General features: G+C 52.8%; 6 protein-coding genes across 6 annotated transcripts; 2 read left to right on the top strand and 4 right to left on the bottom strand.

The window, feature by feature from the left end:
- Nucleotides 1-614: 614 nt before the first annotated feature.
- CKM354_000184000 (uncharacterized protein) lies at nt 615-1718 on the bottom strand (the record flags this gene model as incomplete). The annotated part of the gene is made up of 1 exon (XM_044796975.1): nt 615-1718. One exon carries the CDS (start codon nt 1716-1718, stop codon nt 615-617), a length of 1104 nt encoding a protein of 367 aa, XP_044652910.1.
- A 1098-nt stretch (nt 1719-2816) lies between these two features.
- CKM354_000183900 (uncharacterized protein) lies at nt 2817-3853 on the bottom strand (the record flags this gene model as incomplete). The annotated part of the gene is made up of 2 exons (XM_044796974.1): nt 2817-3476; nt 3623-3853. 2 exons carry the CDS (start codon nt 3851-3853, stop codon nt 2817-2819), a joined length of 891 nt encoding a protein of 296 aa, XP_044652909.1.
- Nucleotides 3854-4444: 591 nt separating this feature from the next.
- Nucleotides 4445-7713, bottom strand: CKM354_000183800 (uncharacterized protein; the record flags this gene model as incomplete). Its single annotated transcript, XM_044796973.1, has 2 exons — nt 4445-7349; nt 7400-7713. The coding sequence occupies 2 exons, from the start codon at nt 7711-7713 to the stop codon at nt 4445-4447; spliced, it is 3219 nt and encodes a 1072-aa protein (XP_044652908.1).
- Nucleotides 7714-10130: 2417 nt separating this feature from the next.
- On the top strand, nt 10131-10944 carry CKM354_000183700 (uncharacterized protein; the record flags this gene model as incomplete). The annotated part of the gene is made up of 2 exons (XM_044796972.1): nt 10131-10667; nt 10741-10944. 2 exons carry the CDS (start codon nt 10131-10133, stop codon nt 10942-10944), a joined length of 741 nt encoding a protein of 246 aa, XP_044652907.1.
- A 1163-nt stretch (nt 10945-12107) lies between these two features.
- On the top strand, nt 12108-23756 carry CKM354_000183600 (histone acetyltransferase TRA1; the record flags this gene model as incomplete). Its single annotated transcript, XM_044796971.1, has 1 exon — nt 12108-23756. The coding sequence occupies one exon, from the start codon at nt 12108-12110 to the stop codon at nt 23754-23756; it is 11649 nt and encodes a 3882-aa protein (XP_044652906.1).
- Nucleotides 23757-24176: 420 nt separating this feature from the next.
- On the bottom strand, nt 24177-25926 carry CKM354_000183500 (uncharacterized protein; the record flags this gene model as incomplete). The annotated part of the gene is made up of 2 exons (XM_044796970.1): nt 24177-25646; nt 25702-25926. The coding sequence occupies 2 exons, from the start codon at nt 25924-25926 to the stop codon at nt 24177-24179; spliced, it is 1695 nt and encodes a 564-aa protein (XP_044652905.1).
- Between the last annotated feature and the right edge of the window lie 1507 nt (nt 25927-27433).

The raw sequence follows: 27433 nt of genomic DNA, 5'->3' as shown, positions 1-27433 counted from the left end.
CACGTCAACGAGTCGGAGCTACATGTGCGGTGTTACAGTATCGATCCAGTGATTCGAATCAGCCAATCGCGTGCAGTGTCAAGACATGCATGCCATGCCCAATCACGATGCGTGATAACTGTCTCGGAGAAACAGCAGATGAGTACGCGTAAGATGTGTGCTGCATCGAATGACGATACGCACACTATAAGCGGCCAAGAAAGTCTCTCACCCGGCCTGAAACACAAGATCACCGACGATAGCATTGGATCATGTACTCGCGTTACCAGGAGTCTTCAGACTCTTCACCGATCACCAACGGAAAACACAACCGCGACCGAATTCATCTTGCACCGAAACCATCCACAAAGCGACGTTGATGGGAGCCATGTGTTGCAGTAACCCCGAACGACTTACTGTGAGTCTGTCCTTCTACGACGCACCTGGATCGAGAGCTTGCATTGCCAACAGAGAAATTCCTCTTCCACGTTGCTGATTACTATCGCTGAGGCCTTCGGAGAATGCTCCTTGAGAGTATGTTGATCTTTAACGCGTATAGTCCTTGAAACTAATGAGACAATACTTTTGACGAATATTGTCGCAACGCGTGTATGAAGTGTTATACAGCACGACCACTAAAGTATCGCTACGCCTAGCAAGATAGCAAAAGTCCATCGGCCTATATCTTGGACCCGTTCTCTCAAGGACAGTCCACCGGCACTTCTAGCAGCATTCCGCGTGCCAGTACCGACCGCACTGCAACTCAGGTTGAACGAAGCCTCCGTCGAGAGGTCCTCGTTCGTGATCGCAAACTTCTGTTTGCTCTCAGGGTTTGCATCTCGCAGCGTGTACCACCAAGTGTTGACTCTGCCAAAAAGATCTCCGCACCCAACTCCACGCCAGTACTCTGCTTGGAAGTCCACTGAAGCCTGCGACTCTCCCCACGCCGGTCCTTCGGACTTGAATGGCCAACCTGTCTCAGTGATCCAGACATCCTTGCCTTGCGAAGCATTCACAACCTGTTCCCATCGGTCTCGGAAGATAGGAACTGCGTTGTCAAAGGTGTTGACGTAGAAGTTAGGGGCGATGGTGGTGTCGTTTTCGAAGAATGGGTAAATATCCACGCCGATGAAGTCCACTGCTTCGATGACGGCCGAGTTGGACTCGTTGACCCATGAGCGCCAAGTGTCGACGTGACCGACTGGCTTGCCTTCCAATGAGGTACCTTCGATAAAGCTGCGGGTTTCGTTGATGAACCGAACAATTGCGTCCGGCCCAGCGCCAATGCCAGCATTCTGCCTGATTCCAATGTCGGACAAGCGGTAGAGATCCTCGCTACCGACCGAGATGGCCACTACGGCATTTGCGAAGTCAGTGCCATATTCATCGATGGCTTTTCCAAGGGCATCGAGCTCGTTGGTGATGTTATTGCTGCCACTGGTCCACAAGCCGAGAAGGATCGACGTGTTTGTCTTTAGTGCAGCAGGGATGGCAGAGAGAACATCGGAAGTCGTGTGTGCTTGAATGTTTGTATACAGCCGAACGCTGTTGAAAACACCAGGGGCGTTCTGCAGGTTCTGCATCGTGGTGAACTCTTTGACGAAATCATCTTCGAATTTGGCAGTGTAATCGGTCAGGGTGTTGCCGCTGTTGAAGCCCTGATAAATCCTGCTCTCCTGGCCATTGCAAATTTGCAGGAGCGCAAGCAAAGATAACAAAGATGGGAGAACGAAAGACATGACTGTGGGTATAGCGAGTGACGAGAAAGTGGAGTAAGTTGTGAGATTCCAAAATGGAGGTCCACCTCCTCTGGCATACCTTTGAGTTCTGGAAAACCCGGAGCTCCTTGATCACTCATCGTTCCAGGTTGGTCAGGCTTGAGGAAATGAATATGCATCTGCCGGTTTATCCAGCTCGACAGCTTCGATGGAAAGGAGCGGCGTGATTGGTTCGCCTTCGGTGCGAAACTTGAGTCTGACACAAATAGAGATCTAGTCGATACTTTATTATCACCTCACCTGGTCTAGTATGTTAGGGCGACAGCGCAGAAAGTCTGGGCATACTGTGGCATTGCTGACGGCAGCGGATCGGCCGGAAGGCTGAGCAAATCCCCTGCAAAGTCAATACGCGAGTGCCGTCTTCTCTCACCTATTCTTTGTTGATGTTGAACGTCCATAGCATTGCCATATAGTTCTATCACATATGCGCCAAAGGTTTGCTAGCCAAATGGATTCCCCAGATAACACTGTCGGTGGACTGGAACACAGTTGCCGTGTTCTCACGAATGGATCTTCCTCAACACCGGTTTCGCGAGGCCTTCGCCGCCCAAATTCTCGATAGCAGGACCTGTCTCTTGAGCAGCACTTAGCAAAATTTGAGAATCTCAACACTTCTTCGAACAACAAGAGCGAACGGTATTAATTCGCAGCCTCAGTTTCGGCCCTCTATCGATATCTCAGCGACTCGCGCAAACTCCATCTGGTAGCTAGTCCCTTCTCGAGTAGACAAGTGTTCATGCAGTGAGCTTTCTCGGGCTCTTCGTTCGATACGAGGATATCCATACGTCGATACGGCATTCGAAAAGCTGGGAGACAGTTGAAGGAGCTGACCAGCTGCGTTCTGAGTCCAAGCATGTTTTGTGGCATGGTCAGTTCTCTACTCCGTAGACAATCCAGCCAGTATCGCAAGTGGATCGTGGGCAAGGTCGAAGAGCATGAGGGAGAATGCATACACCTTGGACCTCGGACCTCGACAGGAAGATGGGAAGCTAGAATTCAGTACTGACAGGACTAATAGTACAAACATTGTGCTGACAATCTTGTATTAGATCAAGTCACTCACAGCTCCGACTTCTCTTCTTTACCTTCTTCTCCAGCCTCCTTAGGCTTCTCCTCGTTCGTTTTCTGCTTCGCTTCCTTGCCCGCTTGGATCTTCTTCTCCTTCTCGCTCTCTTGGACCTTCTTCTGTTCGTGCTCCTGCATCTTCTTCTCTTGCTCTGCCTTCTCCTTCTTCTCTTGCTCTGCCTTCTCCTTCTTCTCTTGCTCTGCCCTCGTCTTCCTCTCCCGCTCTTCCCTCTCCTTCTTTTCGCGTTCCTTTCTCTCCTTCTCCTCGGTCTCTTCCCTCTCCCTCCTCTCCTCCGCCTCTTTATCTACCCTCTCCTTCTCCTCCCTCACCTCCTTCTCAATCTGAATCCTCCTCTTCCTCGCATCATACCCCTTCGGCAAATTTCCCGACCTCCTCAACCTCTTCTCCATAAAAGGACTCAACAACCCATCAAATTCTTTTAACTCCCTCTCTTCCCTCTCCTTCCAATACTTGCCCAACTCCTCGTCATACTTGTGTACGAGCCCCCACCATTCTGGCCTCGGCTTCTTATCGATCTGACTCCTGATCTTTTTGAACGCTTTCGCGGCTTCACTGCCGCCACAGCCGAGATTCATCGGCGCATCCGGATAAGGGTACGTGTCGATGAAGCATTCCGTTCCTTCTACTTCGCACTACAGATGGAAAGGTGAGCAAAATGAGCATTGAAGAGGAGAGGTAAAGCGGGAGGACTTCGTGATAGAGGCAGGAGTTGGGGAGAGTACGTCGTGCATGCGGATTCTCAACTCCATGACGGAGAAGCATTCGAGGACCAACTTACAGGACTCAATTCAGAGCAGGGCCAGGTCACATTGTGAGGCTGAATCACACAGTTGTTGTCTTTGCAGAAACCAGCATAGCAAAGCGGATACTTTCCATTGTCGTCAGCATATAGCACAAAGTCGCAGAATCCATTGCGTTCGTCAATCAGGCTCACCTTCTCTGATTCAGCTTTGACAACGCAACATAGCGAGCTCCACGCCAGAAGCACGAAGGTGTTATATGCTCGCATGGCTGCAACTGTGGACCTTTCTCCAAAGCACGAGCTTGACCCAAAGATCTCAAGTGTGTACGATGAACTGTTACGCAGTTCTGCTTGCGAGATGCGAAATGCAAAAAGGCAATGTTGTCCTTCTTCAAATCTGGGATTCATTAGATGCCCTGCCAGGGGTACTTGACTTTGGATACAAGTCAAGCAATCGTAGTCAGTTCATCTAACGACCAGGGTACAACCTTATTTCAACCACAACAATGTTTGAGCCTCATTTAAGGTCTCGAAATAGAAGCAAATCAGATACAGAGAGCTCTGTAATCGAAGACTTTTCGCGCATGTCGCTGTTGGAGCGATCGTTGGTAAATCATGCTATATGCTAATTAGCCCGGAATCTTCGTGCATGAAGTCAACGAAGCGGGACTAGAAGTGGTGCAACGCGGTGTGTTCAATCTGTGCGTCAATTCAGAAACGCCAACTCCATCACAAGCAGCATCGACTCTGTGAGAGTCGAGGCATGCGTGATAACCAAAAGAGTGTCCTAATTCTCCGAACAGTTCGCACGTTGAGGTGGTTCCCGTTTTCCATCGTTTATGATTGCTTTTCTTGCGATCAAACGTCAGTCTTCTCTCCCATCTGGTTTGGCAAGGCCTCTCCGTTGTTCTTCGCCTTTTTGGCCTTGCGCGCACGCTTGATCGCCTTCCAGCTCTCGACCAAGGAGACGAAGATGACCAAGCTGGCAAAGACAAGACCCCACTCCCATTCGAGTGGCAGGTGGCGGAAGACCACACGGTTGACGACTGGAATGAAGATCACTGGGAAAGGTGTAACCAGTCCAGCCATCACAGCCCAGAATAAGAAACGGTTCTTCAGCAGCGTGCCAAAGATGCTCAGTCCCTTGCGTGGATCCTCGTTGGGATACATGTTGAAAAGACTGAGGTCGAGATGCTTCGCCTCCCAGGCCATGACAGAGAGCAAGACGGTGAGAATGGAGTATGCAGTACCTCTAGCGCGGTAAGGTAGCTCGCAGCTTTCGTTGTAGTTATGATTGCAATCGTATCCGAGATCGCCGTCACCCACACCATAGGCGACAATAACGAACGAGACGAGGCAAAGAGTTCCCATGCAGGTACCGTAAATGAACTTGTCGATGATGAGTTCCTTGGTGAACACACCAGCCTTGAGCGAGTGTGGTGGACGTGTCATGACATCGGCAGAAGCCTCTTCCAATCCAAGTCCGATGGCCAGGAAGGATGACGATACGAGGTTGGCGAAGAGAATCTCCAGAGGCGAGAGCGGGAACACAGAAACGCCGTTCCGGTCCTTGAATGCCAGACCGATGAGCAGTAGGATGACTTGAGCGATGTTGGAGATGAGCAAGTGCAGCAGGAATTTGCGGATGTTGTCGAACAGACGACGACCTTCGCGGATAGCAGAGACGATCGAGGCGAAGTTGTCATCCGTCAAGACCATATCTGCTGCTTCTTTGCTAACATCACTGCCGTTCAGACCCATTGCAACACCAACATCAGCGCCCTTAAGGGCTGGCGAATCGTTGACACCATCTCCTGTCATGACACAGTACTTGCCCTTGCGATGCAGGGCTTCAAGCATACGGAGTTTTGTCGTTGGCGAGCATCGAGCAAGGACGAGCGGAAAGGAGGTCATCTGATCGATCTCTGCATCTGTCATCTTGTCGAAATCGGAAGCGACCATGACAGCTGTAGACGCATCTGCACCTGGAACATGGGGAGCCAAAATACCAATCTCGCGGGCAATGGTAGTCGCGGTCTTGAGATGGTCACCAGTCAACATGTGGACAGTGATACCAGCTGCCTGGCACTGCTTGATAGCGCCAGCAGACTCGAGGCGCGGCGGGTCGTAGATGCCCACGAGACCAGCGAACTCCAGATTCTGTTCCATGGCAGCACGATCAGCGAAGAGCTCGCGAGATTCCGAAGACAGAGTACGATGGCCGAGGCAAAGGACACGAAGACCCTCCGTAGCCATTGCATCAGCCTGAGCCAGGATTGCCTTGGAGGTTTCGTGGCTGAGATTCATCAATGGCAGCAGGACCTCGGTAGCTCCCTTGGTGAAACATGTGCGAGTGCCAGTGGACGATTCCTCGTAGACAGCAGTCATGCGCTTGACAGAAGAGTCGAAAGAGTGCTCAGTGATAATGGTGAGACCCTCCCGTGCAATGGTGTCCTGCTTGCCACAGCCAGTACGCATGGCCATAACTTGAAGAGCAATCTCGGTCGGCTCGCCAGCGGCGGTCCACACGGCCTCGGCGTTTGGCGGGGGAGTGACAGTGGATACATTGCAAAGTGCGGCAATCTGGAAGAAAACCTCGACTTCTTTGTCGTTGACCACGTCCTGCGCCCACTGAAGTGTGCGGCCTTCGAGATTGAGGCTTCCGGCAGTGGGGTCGAGCGGATTGGACTCATTCTCGACTTTGATAACGCGACCGCTCGGGAGCCACGCTTTTCGGGCCAGCATCTTTCCTTGGGTCAAAGTACCAGTCTTATCTGAGCAGATGTTGGTGACACCTCCGATGGCTTCGAGGGCACCCATCTTGCGAATGATGACATTTCCCTTGGCCATGGCCTTGGAGCCAACAGCCATCGTGATGGTCAAGACAGCAATCAGCGACTCCGGAATGACAGCCACAGCGACACAGATACCGTAGATGAGCGTTTCATCATCAATGTCCCAGACGTTGGCGGAGAAGACAATGATGGCGAGAAGGATGGCAAGAGCGAACAGGAAGAGCGCGAACCATGACAACTTGACCTGCAGCGGAGTGCCAATGAGACCAAGAGCGCCCTTGAGACCCTTCAAGAATCTCTTCGCGGCACGCACGATCCATGGACCTTCGTTGACAGGCTTCTTGTCGCGGAGGAGAGCGGCGATCTTGCCAATCTCCGTGGACATACCAGTGGCGACAACGATGCCAAAGGAACGGCCACGGGTAACAGTGGTAGAAGAATAGGCAATATTCTGCCTATCGCCAACGGGAGCATCAGGTTTGTCGGAGATGAAGTCGGCATCCTTTACGGCGGGCTTCGATTCTCCGGTCAAAAGAGCTTCGTCGCTGGCAAAGTTGATGCTGTTGGCGAGACGGACATCTGCAGGGACGACGTTTCCGACGCCCAGCTGCACGATGTCACCAGGAACCAGATCTTCGGCCTTGATCTCCTGCAACGTGCCGTGATCACGGATGACTTTGCAGGTAGGGGCGGCCATGGCGAGAAGAGACGCGATGGTTTCCTCAGCGCGGTAGTCCTGGAAGAAGCCAACCACGATGTTAAGGACAATGACGGCGCTGATGACACCGCCTTCGATCCAGTCCATGGTGGCGTAGCTGAGGATCATGGCAATTGCAAGAACCAGCGTGAGACTGTTGGAAACCTGGCGAAGGAGGATTCGCCACCAGATGACCCTGCCTTCGGTTTCGAGCTGGTTTGCGCCATATTGCTCACGACGGCGAGTGACCTCGCTGGTCGCCAAGCCATTCCTGAGATAGGTTAGGAGACTGTCCTACTGGCACTGATCGCGCATACTCACTCGATGGTAGTCCCGAGAACGCTTGCCACACTGGAATGGGTCAGAGTGTGGGCATGAGCATTGATGGTGCTGATGTGGGCACTGTCGGCCGTGTCGACAGTGGTGATTGAATTGGTGGTTTTTGTACCGCGAGCTCCGGGCAGAGACTTGTCGTTCATCAGAACAGACTCTCTGCTCGAGCCCGCGCTCGGTATAGGTGGCGGGTCGTCGACATTGCCGCTGTCGTCGGCTGAGGGGATGCCTCCCGGGCCATGGGGTGCTGTCGAGTGTGATGACCCGACATCAAAGGTGGCAGTCAAGGAAGGTTTTTCCATCAATTATCCCGAGACGAGGGAGCGGAGGTGGTTGCGTGGGACCGAAAGCGGGTAGTTGCTGGGTCTGGTAGCTTTGTAGTGAGCGAGGCACAAAGAAAGGGCGAGGCTCAGCAGGTCCGATCTTCTGGGGCGGAAAGCGAACTGGGTAGGAGGGGTAGGTGGTACCTTTTGTATGGGCGGCCGCACGTGGGTGGAGACGACTAGACGGCGGAATGCACAGCCCAGCGCCTGGCATCTTCTAGGCGGGACACAAATCGTGTTTGGCCAAGCTTCCATGACGGTGCGATGTGTCTCGGCATTCGTGGTGTCTTGGAGCGCGCCTCATCCATTGTTGCATGCGGTCGGTGGCGTCGCATTTCCTTCTTCGGGGAGTTTGTGCTGTCGCTGTCGCGGTCTCGCATGTCCCAGACAGTCCGGCAAACACAAACGCGCCTGTTTGTCGCGTGCTTCCATGTCACCAACAAGGTAAGGGGAGGTGGAAGGCAAGCGTGCCATGCGCGTTGCGCGTGCTTTCGCCATCGCTAGTAGCTTGGCGGACCCACTTTCGTGAGGCTAACCGCCAATGGGAACGCCGTGCTCGCCTCGCAGCTTCCGCGTTGCTGATGTCGTCGATATCAGACAGTATTCTTGCCTATCACATGGCGGTCAGCGACAGCTTCAGGGAGCTCATCCTGGCCGCCGTAGGGAACGCTGTGGGGACCAGCAGCATCTCTGCCAGGGACTGTGAAACCTCAACATGGCCGGCCATCCCTCTCCCGCTGCGAAGAATGGTACCGTGGGCGATAAGCTAGACGGGCAACATCCCATGTGACAAGGACGCCAATTTCTTCATCGACCTCACTACCGAGGCTTTGACATCGAAGTTGACGCCAGTAGTGCAATCAGAGACTAGGCAGAACGACCAAAGCATCCTCCGCACCGCTGTCCGTTCATCAGCTGAGGTGGCAGACGACCAGGATGCGAGAAGTCCCAGGCCCGAAAAGGAAAGCCTACAACTCCACTTCACCTTCCCCGCGAAACATGGTCTCCGCAATCCGCACCATCAGAATCGCACTGCTGACAAAGACCACCTCGAAGTAAATGGCCACGCTATAACATCACCGAGAACTGAGATGGCCGATGACAAGACCAGACAGTCCTTGCAATCAAGGAAACTTCGTTGGTTTCATTCATCTGCCATGGAAATCGACGAGCACAAACTTCTGGCGAAATCACACACTTGATTTTCGAAGATGCATCACGGCGCATCACATCACCTTCCCCATGCGTGGGCCCAGAAGACTGGGTTTCTCTTAAGCTACTTGGCAAGACGCACTCTATGGACGACAAGACTCTTCGCTAACCACAGCCAAGACGGCCACCCAAAGCTGGAGAACCTGGCTCATGTTCGGCAAGTGCCACACTGTGGAGAGCTTCAAAGAAAGATGAAGCACCGGTGCCGCGGCTACACTGTTGCAAAAGATGAGGTTCATGAGTAGGAGAATGACGAAGCAATTGACAGAGAAACGAGCCTACGTCGCCACTTGCAAGCGAGAATGCACAGCCACTGGAAACACGTTGCAAATGCATGTGACCCCCATCGGAATTGCTATTCGGACAGAGGGTGGAGTGGATCGATCTTGGTATTGAGACAACACATACCAAGTTTATTTGTGGAACGCCGTGTCGCCACACAGCAACAAAAAACGTATCTCAGGGACCTTGCCTTCGATGCGATATATCTGCTGAGATTTCCAGACCCACTTCGCTCCAAGAAGACGTTTTGATGCCGTCGCGTCTTCACAGGCTCCGTGATGCTCTTCGCTCTTTGGCTTCGAGCCCCAAATACGCCTGCGACTCCCATGGTCGTTTGTATGAAATGTCGTTCTGATATTTTGCTGCCATCTAGGGCTTGCGGAGCATCTTGACTTCGAAAGCTCAAACTTTGCTATCGAAGAAATCAGGAGGACCAGAGTATGGGATTTCCGAGGCGAGCTTGACTTTCGTAAACCGAAGCACTTGCAATCGAGGTGCGCATGCGTCCATCGAGCTCGTGGGCGTCAGCATTGGCCTTCCAGAGATCGACTCAAGTCGCCGCAGCGTATTCAACCATGCGCATCAAGAGTTCGGCTTCGTGAGAGCGCCGGCTAAGACACAATTCTCTGGTCCGAGCACGTTCGAGCACGGTCTGGGAAATACCAAATTGTGAATATCACCAACTCTTTACATTTTGTTTGTTGCGTCACTGCGAGCCGCAACATACATGTGGCAACGATCTGATGTTGTGTGCCATGATGGCATGCAGTGACGCAGGATGGCACGCCGGCCAGTAGGCGAGAACGAATGCAGGGACTGCCCCTCCTCCGGGCGGACCAGAGGTAAGTCGCAGAGTAGCCAAACTGACTGCATAGCATAGAGCAACACAAGAAACCCCGAACATGTCGTCAATTGAATCATCGTCGGACCTACCGGTCAGACTTCTATGCGGTGTTACGATTCCAGACACAGCTCTGATCTCCGCTGCCCTTGACTTCGCGAAATCAGTCTCTACAGACTACACTTACAATCACATCGTCCGATCATTGCTTCTCGGCTTCATCATAGCGGACAAGCTCCCGCATACCCAATCTCGAGATCGTGAAGCTCATGCGATCGCTGCGATTCTCCATGATACGGGCTTCCCCATTGGTCATCCGCCTCACAGCGCAGTCCTCAGCTCCGATAAGCGCTTCGAAGTCGATGGAGCGAACTGTGCAAGAGACTTTTTGAAGAAGCACGGCAAGCTGGGAGAATGGGACAAGCATAGGCTCCAGCTCGTCTGGGATGCGATAGCCCTGCACACTATTGGAACAATCGTGTTCGAGAAAGAGCCCGAAGTGCAAGCCACTGCCTATGGCATATGGGCTGATTTCCAAGGTCCAGATCGGGTACCAGGTGGCGTTCTGACATGGGAAGAGTACAATGCTTGTGTTAGGGTGAGAATCACAATGCCTCTTAAGACAACCGCTTGCTGTATCCGGCCATGACTGACGTGATTGCCGTATATAGGAATATCCACGCCTCGGCTTGATGGCCGGCCTCAAAGAGAATATGCTACATCTTTGTAAGCATAAGCCAACAACAACGTATGATAACACGGTGGGGGAGTGGGGCGATAGGTATCTGAGCGAAGAAGAATACAACCGGAAGCCCAACTTGACGCAGAACTTGTTGGAGGCTTGCGATCTCGACGATAGAGATCCGACTGCTTAATCTGTGGCTTTTGAGAACCTTGGGCTAAAGTATGCTCTTGAAAGTATAAACGAGGTCTTGGCTCGAGGCGAAATATTGCTTTCGAAACACTCAATCGCGATGCTTCTTCACGAAGGTCGTCATCCGTGTATAGCGTGCCGTCACAGGAGCCAACGGAGTCAGGCTGGAGAGTGGAAAGTCATAGACCAAGTCTGGTTCGACAGATACTCTCCACCATCCACCCCCGCCGTATAGGAAATGCCTGAAATTTCGAAAGGGCGCCCGAGGCGTGACTGAACATGCCACCGAGGGGAGTGCCTTATGAATTTGGATGTAGGTTCACCATATTAGACTCCCTCGTATCTAACTTGACGAATGTGGTGAGAGATGAGTGACGGCGACGGTGCACCAATATTACGCTGCAACCAATGTCAGAAGTGCCTTGGCCATTGCATAGATTGTGAGAACTCTTCGCCGATGAACATTGGCCACCGCGCTCACACTGAAGCACGTCGTCGGGTCTTGAACTGTAATCAGGACGAAAGATAATCATGTCGCTATTGATCAACGATGTCGCAGGTGTGGTGAACTTGACGAATGGACGGACCTGGAATATCCGGCAGCAAGCGATAAGCCCTAAGCCAAGGAGCGGACCGCAGGTCGGCCGCGCTCCATTAGGTAAGTGATCGGCGCTCAGAGAGGCAGCTATGCCCTCGTTCGCGGAAAGTTGTCTGGCCTGCCTCGACTGCTCGTGAGCTACACAACCGCTGTGAAGGTCAAACTACAACCAACCACCACGACCGCTCCTCCTGCTTCACTCTGCTGCACCTCACAGCCATCAAAGGCAGCAGCAAACATCCCTCAACCATCATCTACAACCACTTTTCAGCGGTGGTGCCGGAAACGCGACGCGATTCTTTGCGCGCGTGCTCTCGAAGCAGCTCAGGTGAACGACATTCTGAGAAACCTCGACCCGGCGATACGCACGGCGCTCCACCACGAACTTCGACACACCTCTGTCGCCGATCTGTATTTTTGCGCACTCGATATTGTCGACAGCGACAACCAGCTCTGCTTCTGCCATGATCGAGGTGGACTAGTAAGGCCGATTGGAGCACCACTCACCAGACGGCCTTCGAGGCCGCACGCCTTCCCTTCGCCGCTGATACGGACCGGCACACAAGATGGACGCGCTGGAAGCCAAGCTGGCTGACGCCTCGTCGGACTTCAAGGCCCAGTATGCTGCTCTCGCCGAAGTGCGCGATGGCCTCGAGCAGATGTGCCAGGCGGCCACCTACTCGGCCTTCCTGCACAAGTTCGTACCCATTTTCCTGAACATACTCGCCGGCTCGCCAGTCTTCACTTCCACGTCGTACGAGCAGCGATGTCGACAATGCGTTCTGGACATCATTCATCGCTTCCCACTGTCCAGTGACAGCCAGGCTATGGAACCGTTCGCCGAGAAAATTGTCGATCAGTGCTTGGAGCTGGTGAGGACGGACAACGAGGACAACGCCGTGCTATGTCTAAAGATTGTCATGGATATTTGTCGATACCACACCAAGTCCTCCGCCGTGGTGGAAAAGGCGCAACCGTTCCTCGACCTGATTTTGGACATCTTCGATGGCATGGAGCAGACCATCAAGGACACCTTCGAGTCGACGACACCCATGCCCGCCACCGGCGCTCCGGGCACTCCGAACAACAGCGGGACACCAGGCTCTCCCGTGACATCCACAGCACAGGCCTTGACCACCGACGAACCCCAAACCACGAGACAACTGGCCAAGGGCATGCGCAGTTTCAAGGTTGTGGCTGAATGTCCCATCATCGTGGTCAGCATATTCCAGGCACATCGCGCGCTGGCTCCCAAGAATGTCGCCAAATTCACACCTCGGATCAAGCAGACGCTCATGCTGCAGGCGGGTCCGCAGCGAAAGGCACATCAGGAGGCGGAGCAGAATGGCACCGTCTTCACGGGCGTAGCGCGAGAGATCAAGGCCAAAGGGCAGTCAGCAGCATTCGGCGACCTTGTTACTGCACAAGTTAAGACCATGTCTTTCTTGGCCTACTTATTGAGGGCCTACTCTCAATCACTGCAGGACTTTCTCAGCCAGCTGCCGGAACTCACACTTCGCCTGCTGCGAGATGTGCCTCGTGCGCATACTGCGGTGCGCAAGGAACTGCTCGTGGCCATCCGGCACATCATCAACTTCAACTTCCGTGCCGTTTTCCTTCCTGTTATCCTCCCTCTGCTGGACCCACACACCTTGGTCGGCGATTCTCTCACTGCAGACATCACATTACGACCACTAGCATATACCATGTTGGCGGACTTGATACATCACGTTCGTGAACAGTTGAGCGCGGAGCAGATAACCAAGGTCGTCCAGGTCTACGTCAGCCACCTCACTGGCGATGATGGCGTCGACGTGCCCGGGACAAGCTACCAGACCATGAGCGCCAAGCTACTCCTAAACATGGCTGAGTGCATGTCAAAAGTGGAGGACAAAAAGAATGCTCGCTTCCTCATGATGAGCGTCCTCAATGGCATCGCCGACAAATTCGCTGCAATGAATCGTGCATACCCAAACGCCGTCAAGTTGTACCGACAACAACAGGAGAGCAATGCTCACAGTACTGATGCTGCTTCGGACAACCACCTGGCTGACAAGGATCTGAGGCCTGACTGGGACGAGACCGACATTTTCAGTGCTATGCCCATCAAGGCGGTCAACCCCAAGGACAGGGCGGCAGACCCAGTCACAGAAAACAAATTCTTGTTCAAGAACCTTTTACAGGGGCTGAAGCAGTTCTTCTACCAATTACGAAATAGCAATCCGCCGCGTATCAAGGAGGAGGTGGACAAGGCAAATGCTCCGCCCCACTGGGCTGAATTGTCATCAGGATTCGAGTCGGAAGAAGTCGAAGTCCTCATGAAGCTGTTCCGGGAAGGTGCCAAGTGCTTTCAGTACTACGCGCCACTTGACGCGAGCGCGGAGAATACTGGTCCAAATGAGCCCAGCTCAAGTATGGCTACTACAGCCAACAGCAAGGAAGAGAAGGATCTGCTCGAGACCTTCGCGACCATCTTCCACCACCTCGATCCTGCCACTTTCCATGAGATCTTCACCTCTGGCAACCCATCAGGGATTGAATTCCTCTACGAACAAAGCTTTCGGCATGCCGCCCTCTTACACACACCCCAATTCTTGTTGGCCAGCGAAGCCACGAGCCCTGCCTTCTGCGGCATGCTACTCAAGTTCTTGATGAGCAAGCTCGAAGAGGTTGGCGAAGACAACAATACCAAGACTTCTGTGTTATTGCGGCTCTTCAAGCTATCCTTCATGGCAGTGACTTTGTTCAGCCAACACAACGAGAGTGTCCTACTTCCGCACGTCCGAGAACTGATTACACGGTCCATTGAGCTCTCCGTCACTGCAGCGCAGCCCACGAACTACTTCTTGTTGCTGCGTAGTCTGTTTCGTAGCATCGGAGGAGGTCGCTTCGAGCATCTTTACAAGGAGATTCTGCCTTTGCTCGAAATGCTTCTCGAGGTACTCAATACCCAGCTTGCGGCCGCTCCAGATGGCACCACCCGGGATCTGTTCGTCGAATTGTCTCTCACTGTTCCTGCGCGGCTCAGTCACCTTCTGCCCCATCTGGGCTACTTGATGCGGCCATTGACAGTTGCGCTGCGGGCCGGAGACCCGCCTTCTCCCAGCCAACGTGCTTACTCGAATGACAGGTCTTCTAACACCAATCACGGGTCAGGCTCCAGCGAGTTGACAGCTCAAGGACTGCGGACTTTGGAGCTTTGCGTGGACAATCTCACAGCAGATTACCTCGACCCGATCATGCAGCCGTGGATGGAGGAGATCATGGGCAGTCTGTGGCGCATGTTGAAGCCGGTGAGCTTGACTGGCGCCACCATGGCTCACGGCGGCCAGAATCTGCCTGGGACTGGTCATCATGGCGCACACACTGCTGTCAGAATCTTGGGCAAGCTTGGCGGCAGGAACCGGAAGTTCTTGAACAACCCTGCCGAGCTCGAATGGAAGCCGTATGCCGACGACGAGGCGAGCTACGATGTACGCTTCATCGGCGCGATTTCCAATGGCGGCGAACGGGCCATGCCAGCACGACTTGGTATTCAAACAGCGATCGACAAGCTTTCCGAGGTGCCAAAGACTCCGGCACAGAAGAAGTCTGATGAGTATCACAAGAGACAGTCTTTCAAGTTCATCTCTTCCCATATTAAGTTGCTAGTTGGCGCAGACAATCTACCCGACAACTTCACTCGTCTTGTCCGCCTCCAAGCTGACGACCTTGCGGCGGGAAACTTCGACTTTGGCTCGGATCTGTTCTCAGAATCACAGCGGGACAAGTCAAGCACGAAGCGCGACGCGCAACAAGAGACTCTGTTGAAACTCCTCAAGGCTTTGATTCTGGCCACCAGCGTGGAGTATTTGAAGGAAGAGGCAGAACGCTTCTTGCACAACATCTGCCGTCATTTTGTGATTGTCGACCTTGGGGTCGCCGTTGCAAGTGAGAAGCATCGCGCTCGCCCATTTGATGCCCGCGCTGGTGATGGACCAGTCTTTATTGAGACTGGCACACTAGCAGATGCCATCAGCCAGAGCTTGGCGTCTGACCAAAAAATTGTGCGCGAGACTGCGGAAAAGGCTATGCGCGAGTGTCTGACCATAGCAACTACAATTTGCGGCTCAGAGACGAAGGCCGAGTCTTTGCCCGTCTTTGCAAGACTGGCGGAAGCATTCTGCCACGCATGCTATGAGGAAGAATGGTTCACAAAGAACTCAGGCACGCTGGGTATCACCATTATGACGGATCAGGAGAAGATGAAGTTGTCCAATTCGTGGGTCACAAACCGTCTTCCGGAGCTGCTCAAGGCGCTGCTTTTCGTGATCAAGGACATGCCACAAGACCTCCCTGCCAACGTTCGAGTCCAGGCCAAAGACACCATCATTTCACTAGTCAAGCGCTTCGGTGCCAGTGGGCTCGAGAGTAAACAGGACCTCGAGAAGAAGGACAGCCGACTGCACACACATGCGAAACATCTTGTCTCAGAAGTCAATCACATGAACCGACACGTACGAGATGCGGCTCAGCAAGCGCTGCGCGCCCTCGCTACCGCGTTTGGAATGGAGCACTACGAACTCGTGGCGCCAGTCAAAGAGTCACTCACGTTCGGGGTATTTCTGAAGCCTCTACGTGCATTGCCTTTCACTGCACAGATCGGGTACATCGATGCAATCAACTTTCTTCTAGATGTACCTGCCGATAAAGAGATTCTGGCCTTCGATGACAATCTCAACAGATTGATTTTCGAGACCCTTGCTCTAGTTGACGCCGAAGACGAGAGCCTTGCACCCAAGCCATACGAGTACCGTACAGCAGAGAGTATTGTGAGACTGAGGGTCGCTGGATTGAAACTTCTCGCGACGGCCATCAAGTTACCTGGGTTCAGTGCGAACACGGCGACTACACAACAGACTGGTGGCACTCCGCAGCCAAATGCGCAACAGCAGCAGCAACCGGGCGGCCAACATCGCGCACGTGTGATCAGCATCTTCTTCAAATCGCTGTACAGCAAGAACAAAGATGTCGCCGGTGCCGCTAACGCTGGGCTCAAGATTGTGCTGCAATCAACTTCCAAGTTGCCTAAGGATCTCCTTCAGAACGGCCTGCGTCCGATTTTGATGAATGTACAGGACCCAAGAAAGCTGTCAGTGGAAGGCTTGGAAGGCTTGCGAACGTTGCTTCAACTTCTGCACAACTACTTCAAAGTCGAAATTGGCACGCGTCTGCTTGACCACATGGAAAAGATTGCCGATCCTCCGACGTTGCAGAAAGTGTCCTTCCAACTCATCGAGGCTCAGCCCAAGATGAAGGTTGTCACGGCCATCTTCAGCGTTTTCCATCTTCTACCCAGCCAAGCAGCTATGTTCTTGCAAAACTTGGTGCAACGTGTGCTCGATTTGGAGACATCCCTGCGACGCACGAGAAGCAGTCCGTTCCGAGAACCGCTGATCAAGTATCTCAATCACTATCCAGAAGAGTCTTGGACGTTCTTCAAGGCTCTGATGAAAGACGAGAAGCGTGGCCGCTTCTTTGCGCAAATCCTGGCAGATCCTGAGAGTGGCCCGTTGCGTGAGAAAGTGATCAAGGAGATTGACGGGCTCGTGGCGACCTTTGAGGGCATTACGGCTGCAGATATGGATGCAGACAAAGCGCAGGCTGCAGTGAATGCTATTCATGTTGCAGATTCCATCTGTCAGTTTGCAGACCACGGAAAGCAATTGACATCGAATGATGGTGCGCGAAAAGCATTGCTCAACGCAGCCAAAGCACTGCAGGCACGAGCTAACCAGGGGAACATGTTCAACAATCTCCGTCTGGCAGTCATGCAAACTGCAACAAGAACTATGCACCTGTTGATCGTGCATCTGGAGCAAAAGCCAGACGACCTGGACTGTCTTTTCGATGCATTCGAATCTTGCGTCAAGGGCGAATTCCAGGCAACTCCTATGCTTATTGCCCATCTTTACAAACACGTCATCACCAGCGAGTCCGTCGACTTTCAAAGAACTGTGGTGCAGCGCTGCATTGAGCTATACACATCGAAGGACACTACACAGAAGCTCAAGTGGTTCGTGTTCCACAACGTTGCCAACCCGATATTGGCCAATGACGTGATGCGTAATTGGGACAGCTTATTCCACGAAGACAACAAGGGCACGCCGCTGCTGAACAAAGCGATGGCCGATGACATCCACAGCCGGCTATGGCGGCCACAGTCAGTAAGTGACATATCCGACGACAACACGCCGGGGGTAGATCACAGCCGCATGGAGCTTCTGCAAACATCCGCTTTCTTGGTCAAGTATCACCACCCTATGCTCTCCGATGCTCGCAAGGATCTGATCAAATTCGGATGGAATTACATCCGTCTTGAGGACCACGTAAACAAGTACGCTGCTTACTGCCTCATCGCCTACTTCATCCACCACTACGACACGCCACCCAAGATAGCGATGCAGGTGTACAATTCACTACTGCGTGCACACCAGGCGGAAGGCAGAAACTTGGTCATGCAAGCTCTGGAGATCTTGGAGCCCGTTCTCAAGAAGCGTCTCGGCGGCGCGGAAGGCCGTAATAGCATCTGGGCTCGTCTCCCTCGCAAGATCCTTAGCGAGGAAATTGGCAACATTCAGCAATTGACGAGCATTTACCATTTCATTGTCCGCCACCCGGATTTGTTCTACGATGCGCGAGAGCAATTTGCACAGATGATCATACAGTCGATAGGGAAAGTGGCACAGCTACCAAGCCCAAGCGTTGAGAGCAGGAAGCTGGCCTTGAACTTGTTCATGCTCATTTGGCAGTGGGAAGAGCGTACAGTCCGGGAGAACGGTAGTCTGGCCGAAGGCGATGCACCCAAGAAAGCTGCTGTTGCCAACGCCACACTTCGATTCGCGTTCATCAAGTACATGGTGCAGTTTATCGCGACTCTACCCGAGCGTTTTCCTGCTGCCCCACCGAAGAACAAAGATCAGACGCCATCAGCGCCATCGCCATCATACCCGCCTCATGAAACGGTGATGAAGTCGCTCGACTTGCTCAGTAAGCTCTTGTCTGCGCCCTATTGGGATGATCTGGATGTGGACGCAATGTTCCCCAAGGTCACTGAACAGATCCTCTGCACAGATCACAAGACTGATGAGAAGGTCGAAGTGTGGACAACGAGGGTGGTCAACACGATTCAGGTGGTAAAGGTTCTGCTCAACTCTCGCTCGGATGAGTGGGTTGTTGCACGGTTACCTCAGCTACAAAAGCTGCTCGCAAAGCCGCTGCGGAGCGAGAATGCGGAGATTCAGGATGCACTGCACAACGCCGAGCTGGCTGAACATGTCTACCCTAAGCTTGGACCGGTCTTGCAGCGGCCTCTGGCAGTCATCCCCATCCAACAGGCAGAGGAAGAGTTGCCTGATGCGGACAGCCCAACAGAGGAATTCACAACGTTCCTAGCCTCCCTAGCAGGCGATGTGCTAAGCAACGGCAGCCACATCGCAGGAATCAATGTCCTCTGGATCATGGCGCAGCGCAAGCCGGAAGACATCGATGCGCACAGCGCTGCATTGCTCAAGACGCTGCAGACCAAGCTGGCGAAGGATCATCTCGCGGCCCTGTACACTCCGCAGCAGGCTATGCAACAAGGCCAACCCCAGCCACCGACATCGCAGGAAGCCGAAATCACTGTCAACATGATCATCAAAGTCATGGACATGCTCTCAGCTCGGATTAGTACCCTGGGCGAGAGCAGGCGGCCGTACCTCAGCGTACTGGCGTCCCTCGTCGAACGAAGCACGAACAACCCTCTGTGTGAGAAGATCTTGTCTCAGGTGGAAAATTGGGTCTTCAACCCCACAGAGCCCGTACCAACATTGAAGGAGAAGACTGCCGTGCTACAGAAGATGCTCCTCTTCGAGCAAAGACCTGACCAAACACTCTACACGAAGTTCATGAATCTTGTGATTCGTATCTATGAAGATCCCAAGATCACCCGCTCAGAGCTGGCGGTAAGAATGGAGCACGCTTTCTTGATCGGGCTACGAAGCAGTGATGTTGATATGCGCAATCGTTTCGTCTCGATCTACGACCGGGCATTGTCACGAGCAACCAACAATCGATTCTTCAAGCTCATCGGCGAACAGCAGTGGGATGTCCTGGGTGAGAGCTTCTGGCTGAGCCAGGTCATTCAGCTGATGTTTGGTTCATTCGACCAGAATGCGATACTGCACTTGCACGCTGACGATTTCCGCTGCATGTCCGTCAGCAAAGTCTTCAGCACGTACACAGGTGACGCACGACTGGGAGACGTCATGGTAGATGAAACCTTGGAGGATCTTCTTGTGGAGGAGAAGAAATTCGTCAACGAGATAAGTGTTGTTCGGGCACGAGACATTCTGGGGCCACTCTCCGAGATCCAACACACAGACTGGTCTCTCGCTCACGACATCTGGGTAGCATACTTCAAAATGTGCTGGTCCACGCTCTCGAAAGACGATCGCGAGGACATCGAGGCCGGCCTTGTGGCTCTTCTCACGAAGGACTTCCATCAACGCCAGATTGACCGACGACCGAACTGCGTTGCTACTCTCCTGGAAGGTATCGCTCTTGCGAGGCCGCACGTGAAATTCCCGCCACATGTCATGAAATACCTGGCCAAGAGTTACGATGCTTGGTACGTTTCTGCCACCTACATGGAACAGCTTGCTCTGAAGCCTGTGGTCGACACGCCGAATGTGCGAGAGAGCAACCTTGATGCACTCGTGGAGACCTATGCTGGGCTAGAAGAGGGTGATCTGTTCTACGGCACCTGGCGTCGACGAGCTTCGTACGTTGAGACAAACGCAGCCCTCTCGTACGAGCAGAACGGCATCTGGGACAAAGCACAAACAATGTACGAGCAAGCACAGATCAAGGCTAGGACTGGGTCCTTGCCATACTCTCAAGGCGAGTACATGCTGTGGGAGGACCAATGGGTGCTATGTGCGCAAAAGCTGCAGCAATGGGACATTTTGGGCGAATTTGCTAAGCACGAGAACATCAACGATCTCTACCTTGAGGCTATGTGGCGAAACTATGAGGCTTGGAACAACTCGGACAATCGCGACCAGCTCGAGACGTACATCAAGGCTGTTAGTGACGCACCGACGCCTCGACGCATGTTCTATCAGGCGTTCATCTCCCTGCTTAAGTTGCACAACACGGCCGAAACGCCCCAGGACTTTGCGAGGATTTGCGACGAGAACATTCAACTCAGCATCAAGAATTGGCACAAGTTACCACGACGCATCACGAATGCACACATCGGACTCTTGCAGAACTTTCAACAGTTGGTCGAGCTGCACGACGCAAGCGTCATTTGTCAGAGCTTGGCACAAACCAACGCCTCGAATCTTGATACCAAGAGTCAGGAGCTCAAAGTCCTCCTCAGTACGTGGCGCGATCGGCTACCGAACTTGTGGGATGATATCAATGCCTGGCAGGACCTGGTCACTTGGCGTCAACACATTTTCCAGCTCATCAATGGTACATATTTGAATCTGCTGCCGCCCAACAATGGTGGGAACGCGACAGGCAATAGCTATGCCTATCGAGGCTACCACGAAACAGCTTGGATCATCAATCGCTTCGCACATGTGGCTCGCAAGCATCAGATGCCGGATGTCTGCATCGCCCAGCTTAGTAAGATCTACACGCTTCCCAATATTGAGATCCAAGAGGCCTTTTTGAAGTTGCGTGAACAGGCGAAATGCCACTATCAAAATCGAGCTGAGCTGTCGAATGGATTGGACGTGATCAATAACACCAACCTCAATTACTTCGGGCAACAGCAGAAGGCAGAATTCTACACGCTCAAGGGTATGTTCCTGAGCCGATTGAATCAAAAAGAAGAGGCAAGTGATGCGTTCGGCACTGCGCTGTTCTTCGACATAAAACTGCCGAAGGCTTGGGCAGAGTGGGGACGTTATTCAGACAAGCTGTTCAAAGAGGACCCTACCAATCTTGAGACTGGTTCGAACGCGCTCAGCTGCTACCTCGAGGCCGCCGGGCAATACAAGAGTGCCAAGTCGAGAAAACTCCTTTCGAGGATTCTGTGGCTGCTGAGTTTGGATGATGCTACCGGCCAGTTGAGTCAAAAGTTCCATGACTACCATGGTGATCATCCTTGGTGGTACTGGGTGACGTTCATCCCGCAATTGCTCAACAACTTGTCGAGGACTGAAAGCGAGGCACACATCGCTCATCAGATCTTGACAAATCTGGCAAAGACGTATCCTCAGGCGCTGCACTTCCATCTGAGGACAAGTCATGAAGATATGCAAGTCATTAGGAAGAGCCAACTGATGAGAGAGCAGAAGGAGAAGGCAGCCAAGGCCAAGAAGGATGCCGCGGGTGACGCGGTCAAGACGGAATCTCCAGCTCGTCCGGAAAGCTCTGGTACGCCCGCTGGAGCCAGTCGCCCGACGACCAGTGCGGGCGATACTACGATGACAGACGCCGACAAGAAGCAAGAGCCTGCAAAGAAAGATGGTGAAGAAAAGAAGGACGAAGAGAAGAAGCCGAAGAAGCCTTGGGAGCATACCGAAGCTTTGGTCATTACGTTGCGTACCGCCTTCCCTCTGTTGTATGCCTCGATGGAGGCAATGGTGGAGCAGATGCAACGCCACTTCAAGTGTCCCCCAGATGAGGATGCGTACCGACTGATCGTTGCATTGCTCAACGATGCTCTCAGCTACGTCGGACGATCACCGCAATCCTTTACGCAAGAGCAGAGGTTACCGCCGCAGACTGAGGCAAACATAACGAGATTTGCCGAGAGTGTTCTGCCACCTCATATCCGCAAGGCTTTCGAGGTTGACTTCGTGGCCAAGAAGCCGACCATGTACGAGTATGTGCAGAAGCTGCGCAGATGGAGAGACAAGTTGGCCGAACAACACGATCGCAAAGCATCGACCTTCCATCTGGCCCAGAACACGCTCTTGAGTGGATTCCGTTTCGTCTGGTTCGATGAAGTTGAGATTCCAGGACAGTATCTCCAACACAAGGATAAGAACCAAGACTTCGTGCGAATTGAGCGTTTCATGCCGGTCGTCCACCTCGTGCGAGGCGTGCTTGCTTGTCATCGGCGCTTGACAATCCGAGGACATGATGGCAGCCTTCATCCATTCTGCATCCAGCACCCGGCACCACGCCATAGCAGGCGTGAAGAGAGGATCTTGCAACTGTTCCGCATCTTCAACACCACCCTGGCCAAGAAGAAGGAGAGTCGACGGAGAAACCTGCAGTTCCATCTTCCCCTCATGGTTCCGCTTAGTCCACAGATCCGCATGATACAGGATGATTCGAGCTACATTGCACTGCAGGGCATTTGGGAAGATCACTGTCGCCGAAACGAGGTTGACAAGGACGAGCCCATCATGTTCACAATGGAGAAGATGCGCACAGTGCCGCAACAGAAGCATGAGCAATGGCTGAACATGCGGATCGAATCGTTGAACTATGTTCAGGATCGCTACGCCCCCAAGGAGCTGGTGCGCGACTACTTTGCCGCCACATATCCTTCCTATGACTCGTTCTGGCTCTTCCGGAGGCAATTCTCGTACCAGCTGGCCGCGCTCACCTACATCACGTTCACTATGTTCATGACTATTAGGTACCCCACCAAGCTGCATATCTCACGAGGCAGCGGCAACATCTGGGGATCAGAGCTGCTTCCATTCATGCTGAGTCAGAGGCCCATGTTGCACCAGCCAGAACCTGTCCCGTTCCGATTGACGCCCAATTTGCAAGTCCTGATGGGTCCGATTCACACCGAAGGCATCTTTACGTGTGCGCTCATGGCCATTGCGAGATGCTTGACGTCCGATGCGACAGCTGCTGGCAACTCGGCTGCCGCAACCATAAATGGCGCATCATCTTCCACCGATGCCGCCGCTCCTGCCGCAGCCACGGCTTCGACAGGCATCACGAGCTCCGAACTCGAGCACCATTTGAGCATCTTCATCCGCGACGAAATCTCCTTCTGGTACATGAGCAATCGTCACACCGCAAAGGAGAACGAAATGCGTGAGCACGTACAAAAGAACTCGGAGCTGGTTGTCAACAAGGCTGTGGCGATTGCGAAGGAACCCACTGGGAACAATTTGCCTGCTAGCCAGAGTGTATTAGATTTGGTTGCCCGTGCCACAAACCCGGAGAAGCTGGCGCAGACGGATCTACTGTGGATGGCATGGTTGTAAAGGTAGAAAGAAAGGTGGCGCTGGGAGTTTTGAGGAAGCTAGAATGATTTGGTGCGGTCAGCCATGGCGAGGGCATGAATTGTCGATTAGCGTGGCGTTGGTATGGGGTATGAAAATGAGAAAGTTGGTTTGATGCTAGCGTGAAGTAACGAGAATCGAGAGATTGAAACAGTAGTCTGAAGAGTATGCCTCTTGTTCAATGATCATAATTACCATTCACACCGTGGCCTTCTTTCTCGTGCGCAGACAGGATCAACGAATGGAATGTGTGACTTTTATCCCTTCAACCTCACACTCTCATGTCGCTTCTTAGCTGTCATGTGATTCCTGAAGTCCATGCGCTTCTCTCAATGACTTATCGACACAATACTGGTAGCTCTATGTGTCAGGAATTGAAATAGGATTACGGAAATATGCTACTCATATGTCAACCTCGTGAGCACTATCGTGTCTCTGAATCTGCGGGGCCACGATAGGTTTGAAGTTCAATTTCAAATTCTTCCAAGGCCTCACAATTCCTATCCCGCCTGGGGTGGGTTCCAAAGTAGTGGACAAATCGCGGGAGATCTCAAAATCTAGGATCAATCTCGCGATGGCTGCCCGTATTGTGGCTTTGCTGACTTCTTTTCCGATGCAGTACCTGGGTCCGTGGAAGAAAGACATGAAACCGTAATTGCTTGAAGCACCTCCGTGTTTGTTAAGACGTTGTACGCCGTGCTCATCCATAGTGATCCATCTGTATGGATCCATGGTTCCTGCGTTGTCGCCCCAGTGTGCAGGGTTGCGATTCAGAGCCCAGATCCAGTACAGTATGGTTGCGCCCTTGGGGATGAATTGTCCGGCCATCTCCGTATCTCGGTTTGCGACATAGGGGAGCAAGGGAACTGATGGATGCAATCTTAGGGTCTCCTGAACGATTCCATGCAATATTGGTATATTGGCGAGGTCCATGTGGCTTGGGATATCCGCATCTATGCCTTCAAATCTGTTCTGAAGCTCTTTCCGAAGTTCAGTCTGGTACTGCACGTTCTCGGGTAATGTGAGCAAGTGTAAGGTCCATGCCAGCGCTGCAGATGTCGTCTCGGCTCCAGCTGTCAAGAAAGTCAAGATCGACTCTACTATGTCTTCGTCTGTGAGATTCCCTTCTGCTGCAAGCCTCCGTAGTACATCATCCGGTTCTGTATCGCCGAGCTTATTCAAGTTTTTCGCATGCTCCAGAACTTGGCTGCCGAAGTTACGAAGAGTCTGCGCTGCTCGATTGACGGCCTTCATTTGACGCGTGGGAAGCGACTGGAGGAGTCCTGGCGGCGTGAACAGAGAAGTGGCATTGTACAGATCCGAATAACGATTGGGCGTAGCAGCTTTTTGCAGGATCTTCACTGCCGTGCTATCCCACGCGGACCCTAGTGCCTGAAACTTGTACGATAAAAGCCCCTCGCCTGCGCTGTCGAGGACATATCTAAACAGGATAGGCCAAGGGTCATGTAACCCTTTCTGCATGCCTCGCTCGATGAGCGTATCCGTGAGCGTTTCCGCATTGTCCCAAGAGATTTTATGCATCTTCCGAACGAGTCGAATGGAGAAGAGAGGATGGATAGCTTTCTTGAATTTCGTATATTCGGTGCCACTCGTGAAAACGACACTCTTCCCACCAAAGAGGGAGTAGAGTTTCGCTAGGCCTGGTGACTTTTGGTAGTCTTGGAATTTGTTTGCAAGACCGTCTCGAAGCGCGTCAGGGCTTATTGGCATGACAATGTCCCCAATTATTGGATCGTAGGTTCGAATCGCGTCTTCGTCTTGGAATTTGGTGAACCAAGATAGCGCTGTTCGGCCACGAGAGGGCTCCATCAGAGCGCCCAGGACTTCATTGAAACACCCAAGTCGTCCACTCTGCAGGTTTATGTTAGGCTCATGTGCAGATCTATGCGAGTTGCTCGACACTTACGAAGACCAAAGGGAATGCTTTTCCGAGCGGGCTACGGAAATAAGGATATAAGATCAATCGATCTACTACTAAGGCCAGAATCCCATTGACGGCGGTCCAGAAAAGTAGTCCGCGCAGGGTCCGCGTTTGGTGGAGCTGAGGAAGCAGGAATATTGCGATTGAAACGAAACTCGAGGCTGCCACTAAGAGCCGTAAATACGGCGGGTCGTCTTTCTTTTGCAGCATACTGATGACTAGAAATGGAGAAATATGTTGTATGGGGTGGAGGGGACCTCCGAGGTGGACTGAGAGGCGGAAACGCTCAGCAGAATCGATAAAGACCTATATAATTACATTCACAGTCAGAAGTCCTCGTTGAAACAGTAGCCTTCCACCAGGTCGTCAATCTCAAGGCAGCTCTATGGCGGCAGCGCCCATGAGGAGTGGTGACGTTGACGCAGCTGTATCACAGTCCGAGTGTAGACATTTGGTCAATAATCTGGAAGGCGTTCTATTGTGATCGCCAAGCTCGAGCTGCACGACCTACTCAGAATGCTGTGAGGAACAGAGGGGTGTCGACGAGAATGGGCAATGCAGCCTTTGTGTACTCAGCTCGAGACCACACGGTAGCTCCAGGCGCCTCTCCTTGCTGTGGGGATTCAGAGATTGGATTTGAAGAATCAGAGACATGAAAGTTGTTGCCAAGGGCGCGTTCAGCTTGGCAGATCGGTTGGGAAACGGTAGGGCTGACCTGCAAAATACCAACGTAGCAAATGCCTGATTTGGTCTGCTGAGTGCCGGTAAGTAGTACCAAAGTAGTGTGTGGGCCAATAGCTGACTTGGAGCCGGCGTCACTGGCATCCACAACCATGGTATTGCTTATCGGCTGCTGTATTGCCGCCCAGAAAGAAGCTTCGAGCAACAAGCATCCATGGTGCTTGATAGGGACATCAATGAGCATCTGCAAAGAACGTGCGACCTGAATCGTCACGGCGAGGAGCTCTCAGGGTAGCTATGAGACTTTTCAGCATACTGGCTTCGTCACACTCAGCCTCACCCGGGGGACAGCATGTCCGGACAGTCCAGAAGGTCAAGTGATAGCCCTATGCCGGTAAAATCGGCGTCTCTAGTTCTCTCACTGCGACCACCAAGCACTTGAAGGCACTGGCTACAGTGCCCTGCGTCAGCTACGTCGAACTCGCAGAAACGAGCTTCGAATCGATGTGTAGGGGAGCAGTTCGCGACAAAGCCCAAATTCTTGCAGAAGTACTTCCCCAATCAAGATGTTTGGGATGATGACTCTCATCTTTGGCAGGTCGATTGGAGAGTGGTGAGCTGCACGTCTCTCTGTTTGATAGCCCGCGTCTTTCTCTCAAGAGTACCAAATGCAGACCCCAAATATCATGAATAGCACCACTCTTTTGGTCAAAGAAGTCTTGACGCTCGCAGATCGCTACCACTGTCTCCAAGACGCACAGTGCTCGTAGCGAACGAAGTGTCGTCTCAGTAAGTTACGGTGCTCGGTCGTGCTCGGCCGCCGCGGGATGGGCACGACGCAATGTCTTTGACATGTCGAGGACGGTCAGATCATCGGCTGAATGTGATAATACTCGATGGTGTTCGCGTTGTTATGAAGGTGGTTGAATTCGGCAGAAGGAGCAGCGTTGAAGTTGGAAACAGCTTCCGTCGCCGTGCCAAGGCCGCACGTGATTGGGAGAAGAACGCTAGTTTCTGTCGAGTTGTGTAGTCGGCA

The sequence above is a fragment of the Cercospora kikuchii genome (genome assembly GCF_019650295.1).
Source record: "Cercospora kikuchii DNA, contig_00001, whole genome shotgun sequence".
Taxonomy (NCBI): domain Eukaryota; kingdom Fungi; phylum Ascomycota; class Dothideomycetes; order Mycosphaerellales; family Mycosphaerellaceae; genus Cercospora; species Cercospora kikuchii.
Note: the sequence above shows the minus strand (reverse complement) of the source record. Positions and strands in the feature narration are given on the sequence as shown.